We start from the raw sequence: 8,697 nt of genomic DNA, 5'->3' as shown, positions 1-8,697 counted from the left end.
AGGCAGTGGGGTCAGGGAGGTGGCAGGCTGACCATCAGCAACGTCCGACTCCCGTCGTCCTTTGGAAGCCTCCGGAAGATGGAGTGAGGCGGTACCCTGGGACCTCCGGCTGGTCTGAGGCCTTGATGGGGGTCCCTCCGTCTTATCTACCGGGGTCTGCACCAACGTCTCCCAGAGTGGGGCCTCCAAGGACAGGACCCAGCAGCTCTCGGCTAGCACCCAGAAGCCGTGGGCGAGGTAAGCGTGGGCACGTGCCACAAGGCTGGTTCCTGGGCTGATGGCCACGGCCCCCGCACCACGATCTGAGGCCTGCACTGACCATGGGCAGGGAGTTGGAAGGGTGGGGTCTGGGCTGGGGTCAGTGGGCAGCCTGCAGATGGCATGACGGGCTGGCTGTTGGGTCCCGCTGGGGCTTGGGATTTATTTTTATTTTTTATTTTTGAGATGGAGTCTTGCTCTGTCGCCCAGGCTGGAGTGCAATGGCATGCTCTCGGCTCACCACAACCTCCGTCTCCTGGGTTCAAGCAATTCTCCTGCCTCAGCCTCCCGAGTAGCTGGGATTACAGGTACGCGCCACCACGCCAGGCTCATTTTTGTGTTTTTAAGTAGAGATGGGGTTTCGCCCTGTTGGCCAGGCTGGTCTCGAACTCCTGCCATGTCACCGTTTCTCCCCGGTTCCTTCTCTCCGTGTCCGCCTCTGTTTCTGCCTCTCTCAAAATCTCTTTGCACCTCCCTATCTGTAACCGGGTTTTTCTTCTCTGACTCTTTGTAAAATATTAAATATTCAATGTACTATGGAATGTAAAATATCAAATGTTAAATTTTTCCTTTTAAAATATGGAAAGCTGGCCAGGCGCGGCGGCACGTGCCTGTCATCCCAGCACTTTGGGGAGTCGAGGTGGGAGGATTCCTTGCGCCCAGGAGGTCGAGGCTACAGTGAGCTGTGCTCATGCCATGGTGCTCTAGCCTGGGCCCCAGAGCGAGACCCTGTCTTTTTTTTTTTTTTTTTTTTTTTTTTTTTACGTGAGGTCTCTCTTGTGGCCCAGGCTGGAGTGCAGTGGCACAGTCTCAGCTCACCACAACCTCCGCCTCCAAGGTTCAAGTGATTCTCCTGCCTCAGCCTCCAGAGTAGCTGGGATTACAGGCACACACCACTACACCTGGCTGATTTTGTATTTTTAGTAGAGACGGGGTTTCTCCATGTTGGTCAGGCTGGTCTCCAAATCCCGACCTCAGGTGATCCGCCCGCCTCAGCCTCCCGAAGTGCTGGGATTACAGGCTTGAGCCACAATACCTGGCTGAGACCCTGTGTCTTAAAAATAAATACATAGCCGGGTGCGGTGGCTCATACCTGTCATCCCAGCACTTTGGGAGGCCAAGGTGGGCGGATCACGAGGTCAGGAGTTCGAGACCAGCCTGGTCAACATGGAGAAACCCCATCTCTACTAAAAATACAAAAATTAGCCAGGTGTGGTGGTTGCGGGCCTGTCGTCCCAGCTACTCAGGAGGCTGAGGCAGAAGAATTACTTGAACCTCGGAGGTGGAGGTTGCAGTGAGCCAAGATCGCGCCATTGCACTCCGGTCTGGGCGACAGAGTGAGACTCTGTCTCAAAAATAAAAATAAAAAAAATAAATGCATTGGTAAGATTAAAAGTGGCTTTGTAGTTGGCTGGAGGTCCTGGACTCCTCCAGCGGATCCTCTAGTGATGGGCAGCGGGGATACTTCCAGTCTTTTCCAGGCAGGTCAGAGTGGCCGAGGGGTGGAGATGGTTGTGGGCAACAGGCTTGTTCTGGTCTGTTCTCTGTGGAGCTCCGCCTGCGTCCCCAGGAAGTTGACCTCGCCCTCTCCTGGTCCACACAGCATTCTGTTTTTGTCTTTGGGCCTCAGTTGAAATCTTTGTGCTCTGAGCCAGGCGTGGTGGCTCATGCCTGTAATCCCAGCACTCTGGGAGGCTGGGATGGGTGGATCACCTGAGGTCAGGAGTTCAAGACCCGCCTGGCCAACATGGGGAAACCCTGTCTCTACTGAAAATACAAAAATTAGCCGGGTGTGGTGGTGTGCGTATGTAGTCCCAGCTACTCAGGAGGCTGAGGTGGGAGAATTGCTTGAACCCAGGAGGCGGAGGTTGCGGTGAGCTGAGATCACAGTACTGCACTCCAGCCTGGGCCACAGAGCAAGACTCCATCTCAAAAAAAAAAAAAAAAGCTTTGTGCTCTGAACTCTCTCCCCAGAGGTCTGTGGCCGAGTGCCCAGCCACAGAGAGGAGACTCAACACCTTTTTCCACATGTAAGACAGAAGGAATTGGATTTCAGAGAGGTTGGGACACCTTCCCGAAGCCACACAGCATGTGGTGGGAGGAGACTTGAGCCCAGGGCCTCGTGGCTGCAGAGGAGAGCTTTGCAAACTTCATCAGCTCACTAGGAGGTGACAGGAGTGGGCAGACAGCAGTCTGCAGCGTGGGGGCTGTTTTGAGGGGTGCAGCGGTCGGGCAAGCTTTACCTCCTCTGCGGGAGAAAGCGTGGGGCTGGAAAACCAGACTTCCTTCCTCTCCTGCCTCTCGCCGTTCCTGGACGTTCTAACGAGGCCAGTTAGCCTCTAAGGCCTTGATGTGTTCTCCCCCCGGGAGCTGAGGCCACTGGGCCACTGGGTCCCCGGGTTTCAGCCTTTGCGTCTGGCTCAGACAGGGGAGGCAGGTGTGCCGTGTGAGGAGCACGTGGGGTATCAGGGCAGCCAGCTCTGGTGTTGGGGTTGCTTCTCCACTGTGTCACCTCCAGGCTCTGAAGCCCGATTCCCAACCTGTCAAATGGACGTGGGGAGCTGCTCCCCCACATGGAGGCTTGCGGGTTGAACACTGGCAGTCCGGGCACACCTGGGCTCTGGCTGTCCCTCTCTGGACGCTGGGACCCCAGGGCCCCAGTGCGAGGCTGGAGGCTGGGGCTTGGGATGAGGCTTCTGAGAAGGGGGCCGGTGGTGGCAGGGCTGGGCCAGGCGGGGGGCCGGGGAGGCATGAGGAGCAGATGTAGGGGTTGGCCACGAGGCCCGGTAATTAATTCCCCAGCCGCAGGGGCTAATGCCGCTGGGCCCCAGCAAAGCCGGCATCTGTGGGGCCGACACCCTGCGGGTAAGCCCGGAAGCCAGCCGGTTTCATTTATTCGGGCGTGAGCCCGATCGGCCCCGAGGCTGAGCTCCATCCTGTTTGGCCGCTAGCTTCCCGGCGGCCTGGGACCCACGCTGCCTTGGTTTCCTGAGCTGGGGACGAAGAGGTTGGCGGCCAGGATGACCCTCTCAATCAGCTCACAAGGGACACCCCAGCCTCTCAGCCTAAGGCATGAATCACACAGACAGACCCGCCCTCCTCTGGGAAGACGGCGCAGAGGGGACGGAGGTGCAATCAAGAACCCAGTCCGGGAGGATGGCCTGCTGCTGGGAGGAGACATTTCGGGGCGCACCTGCTGAGCCGCCCCTGCAGTGCGGGAGGTCTTGGTGCCGGGGCCTGGGTCTGTCTGCTCAGGACGTTTTTAAAATCTTTTCTTGTGGGCCAGGCACAATGGCTCGTGCCTGTAATCCCAGCAGTTTGGGAGGCCACCCTGGGATGGGGGAGGACTGAGGGGCCAGGTGTTCACGGGTTGGGCCGTGGGTTCCGGCCTCCTGATGCACCCGGCTCTGCTGTCGTGGGTGGGGGCTGGGGTTCCACAAAGCCCCTCACCAGACCGAGGCTTGGGACTTGCATGTCCCCATGCCCTGGCCTTGGTTGTGCCCACCTTGGTCAGCCCTGAACCGCCACCCCCAGGAGGGACCAGGGCTGGTACTGATGGACTCTGGGGGCGGAGTCCCACTCCAGGAATCCTGGTTTCCTCAGGTCAAGGGAAAAGCAGATTCTGGGGCTCCGACACAGTGAGGTTTGCAATTTTATTAAGAAAACAAAAATTCAACCTATACAAAAAGGGGCTCGTGTTCCAGCAGGTGGCACCACGGTGGGAGCAGCGGCCAAGTCCGAGGGAGACAGCTTCTGAGGCCTGCCCCGCACCCCGCGGCCACCGCCCTGCTGCGGGGTGAGAGGGTTGGGGATGGCCTCCATGCCGCCCCGCCCTCCACCCCCGAGGCTGGCTAGGCATCCTGCTGCTGGATGAAGGGGTTGGGGATGGCCTCCATGCCGTCCTGCGGGCAGATGAGCACCACCGACGTGCCCCGGCACACCACCAGGCCCAGCTGCCGGGTGTCCTCTGTGAGCTTGTACTGGTCATCAGGATCTGGGGAGGAGCAGACAGAGGACTTAGGGAGCTCTGGGAGGCCTCCGAGACCCCCCACCCACCCCAGACTCTCGCTCCCACCTCCCCATCTGCACCCCTCGGGCACCACGAGTGCGAGGGGACCTCAGAGGGTGCAGGCTGTGGGGCAGGGCCATGGTTACCACAGCCTCTGGAGGAGCCCAAGCTGCGAGCACAGGGAGGCCCTGGGGACGGCCGGCTACCCTGGGTCTTGGAGCTCACTGGGGTTCAGGCACCAGGGCCAGAGACCAAGTTATTAGACAGGCGGCCAGAATACAGCATCGCAGGCCTCCTGATCTCTGCAAGGTCCCTGGAGCCCTAGGAGGACCAACATTCACCCTATAAGAAAGAGACTGGGCTGGGTGCGGTGGCTCATGCCTGCAATCCCAGCACTTTGGGAGGCTGGATCATGAGGTTAAGAGATCGAGACCATCCTGGCCAACATGGTGAAACCCCTGTCTCAAAAATACAAAAATTAGCTGGGTGTGGTGGTGCACGCCTTTAGTCCCAGCTACTGAGGAGTCTGAGGCAGGAGAATCACCTAAACCCAGGAGGCAGGGGTTGCAGTGAGCCGAGATCGAACCACTGCACTCCGGCCTGGCCAACAGAGCGAGACTCCATCCCCAAAAAGGAAGAAAGAAAGAAAGGCTGTTGATATGGGATGGGGACCCTAGGGAAGTGCCAGCAAGCCCAAGACAGGCTCTCAGGAGGCCAGAGGTGATGACAGCGCCTCACTTCTGTGGTCATGCGGTGGAGGGGCAGGGGACAACCATGGCCCCAGGTTTTTCAAATCTTTTTTAGAGACCAGCTCACCCACTGGTGTCTGTACGCTGACTGGGCACTTAAAGGGTGCCCGCCACAGTGAAATTTTTTATTTTAATCTTGTTAGAGGTGAGGTGAGGGGCCAGGAACGGTGGCTCATGCCCGTCATCCCAGCACTTTGGCAGGCCGAGGCAGGAGGATCCCTTGAGGCCAGGTATTTGAGACCAGCCTGGCCAACATGGGAAACCTCGTCTCTGCTAAAAATATACAAAGTTAGCCAGGTGTGGTGGCGTGCACCGGGAGCCCCAGCTGCTTCCACTCCCCAGCTCCCCCGTCTCTGCGCCCCAGGATGATGGAGTTTCTAGCCTTGTGAAAATGCCTAGGAACGGTAAGTGCCCAAGCCCGTCCTCCAGCTGCCACGGGGCTTCATGTCGGTAACTCAGAGTAAGGTTTTGTGGGTCTGAGAGAGGAGGAGCCAGCGGGCAGCCCCACGGCCAGCCCTCGCCTCGCCGCCCCGCTTGCCTCGCCGCCCCCCTCGCCTCGCTGCCCTCCTCACCTCGCATGTACTCGATGGTGCCGTCCAGCACGAGGTTGAGGAGTGGGTCGAAGCCCTTCAGGATTCCACTGGCTTGGAGAAACCACGGAGGGGAGAGAAATGAGAACGCGTGAGATGCATCCCGGGCACCGGGCCCACTCCAGCGTGGATCAGGTGTGGTGCCAACCTCTCCAGGGATGGAGGACTGAGGGTAGGTGAGGGCTCCCGGGGTGGGGGGGGGGGCAGATGACAGCGGCCTCCACAGCGACACCCCCGATGGACAGCAGACCCTGTCTGCAGGGGGCCCGATGGCAAACACCTGTGGCTGTGTGGGCCCAGGGTGCTGGCCGCAGCTGCTGGCTCAGCCTGCCTGCTCATAGGCAGCGTCGGTGATGAGGCCGTGTGTGGCTGACCGCGGTCAGACAGCTCTATGCACAGGCACTGAAATGTGAATTTCATGTAATTTCCACATCTGAGACAGTCTTCTTTTGATCCCTTTCCAACTATTTAAAAGCCATGAAAACCATCGTCAGCTCAAAAGCAGGCGAAAAACAGGGGTGGCACATGCCGAGATGGAACCACCAGCCAGGAGAGGAGCGAGGCTGACGCGGGCCGCAGCACGCCTGAGGACGCCACGCTCGGTGAGAGACGAACAGAAGGTGTGTGTGCACAGGAGGCTGCCCGGTGTGTGATCCCATTTTTATGAAATGTCCAGGACAGACCAAGCCACAGAGACAGGGAGGGGATGTGTGGGTGCCTGGGCTGGGGAGGGGACAGGGCTTCCTCTAGGGGAGACAGTGCTCTGCTCTGAGGGCGGGGATGGCTGCACTGCCTGACCCATGCTGAGCCCCTCACTGACTTCACAGGATATAAAAGAACAGACTCCTGCCCCGCTGCTCAGGGCTTGCAGGGAGCAGGCAACGGAAATGCTCTGAGCCCTGGGTACACAGGCTTCAGGGGTCAAGGCAGTCGCTGTGGCTTCCCTCTCCACGCTGCCTGCCCCGCCCCTCGAGCCTGGCTGCTTTAGGTCACGCCTCGCCACCTTAGGTTAGGGCTCTGACCCGGTGGTGACCTCTGCCATCTGATCCTGCTCCCTAGTGTCTGGTGATCAGCCCATCCTCCCTGCCTGGGACACCTCACCCCTCCCCTGCAGGCTCCTCCGGCCGACGCCTCCCCCTGCTGACGATGAACTTTTGCGCTCACTGAGGGGCTTCCCAGCCCGCCCACTCTCCTTCTCACCCCTGCCATCTTTCAGGTGCTTCCTCCAGACACCAACCCACCCACACCTCTTAGGGTGCTGCCCACCGTACCATCCCCCAATCCCAGGAACCAGGCACCCTGGGCATTCTGCCTGCCTGTCTCCCCGCAAGGCAGGGCCTAGTGAGCTGGCCCACGGCTGCTCTGCACACACCCAGGACAGCCCTGTGCAGAGGTGCAGGGTGAGGGTCTGCAAACCACGACCCTCAGGCCAACCTGGCCAGCTGCCCATCCCGTAGTGAAAGTCCTAGGGCCCAGCACCACACTCGCCGCTCCATCGCTGACCACAGCAGCTCTCCTGCTCTCCTCACATAGCTCAGTGGTTTCAGAGACCATCTGGGATGCAAAGCTGAAGGTATTTGCCGACCGGCCTTTGCCTACAGAGAAGGTCTGACTGCCCAGGCTTGGGCTCCCCCTCCCCGGCTCGCTCTCTCTGCTCTCAAGTTCCTCCCCTGCAAAATGAAACTCATCACCTACACAATGGGGTCAGACGCAGCTGTTCAGGTGCCTGGCACTGGCCTGACCAGTGAGTCCCCCCTCAAGGAGACAAGACGTGAGCACCGAGGCAGGTGGGTGCAGCCAAGGTTCCCCTCCCCTGGAGAGTTGGGTGCGGAATCCCCTCCCTTGGAGCATGGGCTGGGGTGGGTGACTCTGACGGGACAAGACGTCACTCTTGCACTTAACTGATGTGACGAAGACAAGGAACTCTGCAGCTGTGATTAAAGCCCCGGAACCAGCTGACTGTGAGCCAATCTGGAGGGAAACAGCCTGGGTGAGCCTGAGGGCATCAGGTGAGCTCTTCAGGAACCAGTCTGCTCTTTTTTTTTTTTTTTTTTTTTTTGAGACAAAGTCTGGGTCTATCATCCAGGCTGGAGTGCAGTGGCACGATCTCGGCTCACTGCAACCTCGGCCTCTCATGTGCAAGTGATTCTCCTGCCTCAGACTCCCCAGTGGCTGGGGACTACAGGCATGTGCCACCGTGCCCGGTTGATTTTTGTGTTTTTGGTAGAGACGGGGCTCTGCCATGTTGGCCAGGCTGGTCTCAAATTCCTGAACTTAAGTGATCTGCCCGCCTCAGCCTCCCAAAATGCTGGGATTACAGGTGCCTACCACCACACCTGGCTAATTTTTGTATTTTTAGTAGAGACAGGGTTTCACCATATTGGTCAGGCTTGTCTTGAACTCCTGACCTCCTGATCTGCCTGCATCGGTAGTGCTGGGATTACAGGTGTGGGCCACTGTGCCTGCCCGGTCTGAGGCTATTTAGGTTGTCACAACTCGATGGAGGCCAGGGATACTGCTCAGAACCCTGCAGTGCCCAGGACAGCCCCAACCCAGAGAATGATCTGGCCCCAAATGTGTCCACACTGTTGGTGTGGGGAGAGATCTTGACATGGGTGGGGGAGACACAGAAGCCGGGAGATCTGTGGCGAGCTGGGGCAGTCCCTGGACACACAGGGCTGCTTAGAAGGCCAAGCCTGAAATCCCAATCCCTGCTACGCCACTGTGACTTTGGGTTACGTTTGTTTCCCACTCCATGCCTCAGTTTCCCTGCCTGCAAAATGGGCATACCAGTTCCTACCTCCCGGTGTAAGTAGCAAGACCGCACAAGGTAGTGAGCGTCAAGCGTGTAAAGAGGGGCCTGGGAGGCCGGGCGCCGTGGTTCACGCCTGTAATCCCAGCACTTTGGGAGGCCGAGGGGGGAGAATCAATTAAGGTCAGGAGTTCGAGAGCAGGCTGGTCAACATGGTGAAACCCCCGTCTCTACTAGAAACACAAAAACCAGCCGGGCGTGGTGACCGGCGCCTGTAATCCCAGCTAGTCGGGAGGCTGAGGCAGGAGAATCGCTCGAACCCAGGAGGTGGAGGTTGCA

At 58.9% G+C, this 8,697-nt stretch overlaps 1 protein-coding gene across 1 annotated transcript in view; it reads right to left on the bottom strand.

The window, feature by feature from the left end:
• Positions 1–3,892: 3,892 nt before the first annotated feature.
• LSM7 (LSM7 homolog, U6 small nuclear RNA and mRNA degradation associated) overlaps positions 3,893–8,697 on the bottom strand; it is a 5,590-nt gene continuing 785 nt past the window's right edge. Inside the window, exons 3-4 of the mRNA XM_032252343.1 lie at positions 5,589–5,660; positions 3,893–4,252 (exon numbers count right to left, since the gene is read on the bottom strand). Coding sequence (XP_032108234.1) covers positions 4,110–4,252; positions 5,589–5,660 — 215 coding nt within the window. The 3' untranslated portion in view covers positions 3,893–4,109. The remainder of the gene's footprint in view (positions 4,253–5,588; positions 5,661–8,697) is intronic.

The sequence above is a fragment of the Sapajus apella genome, unplaced genomic scaffold, assembly GCF_009761245.1.
Source record: "Sapajus apella isolate SASKATOON/1434 unplaced genomic scaffold, GSC_monkey_1.0 scaffold77, whole genome shotgun sequence".
NCBI lineage: Eukaryota > Metazoa > Chordata > Mammalia > Primates > Cebidae > Sapajus > Sapajus apella.
The sequence above is the reverse complement of the archived record's forward strand: the minus strand, read 5'-3'. Positions and strand labels throughout refer to the sequence as shown.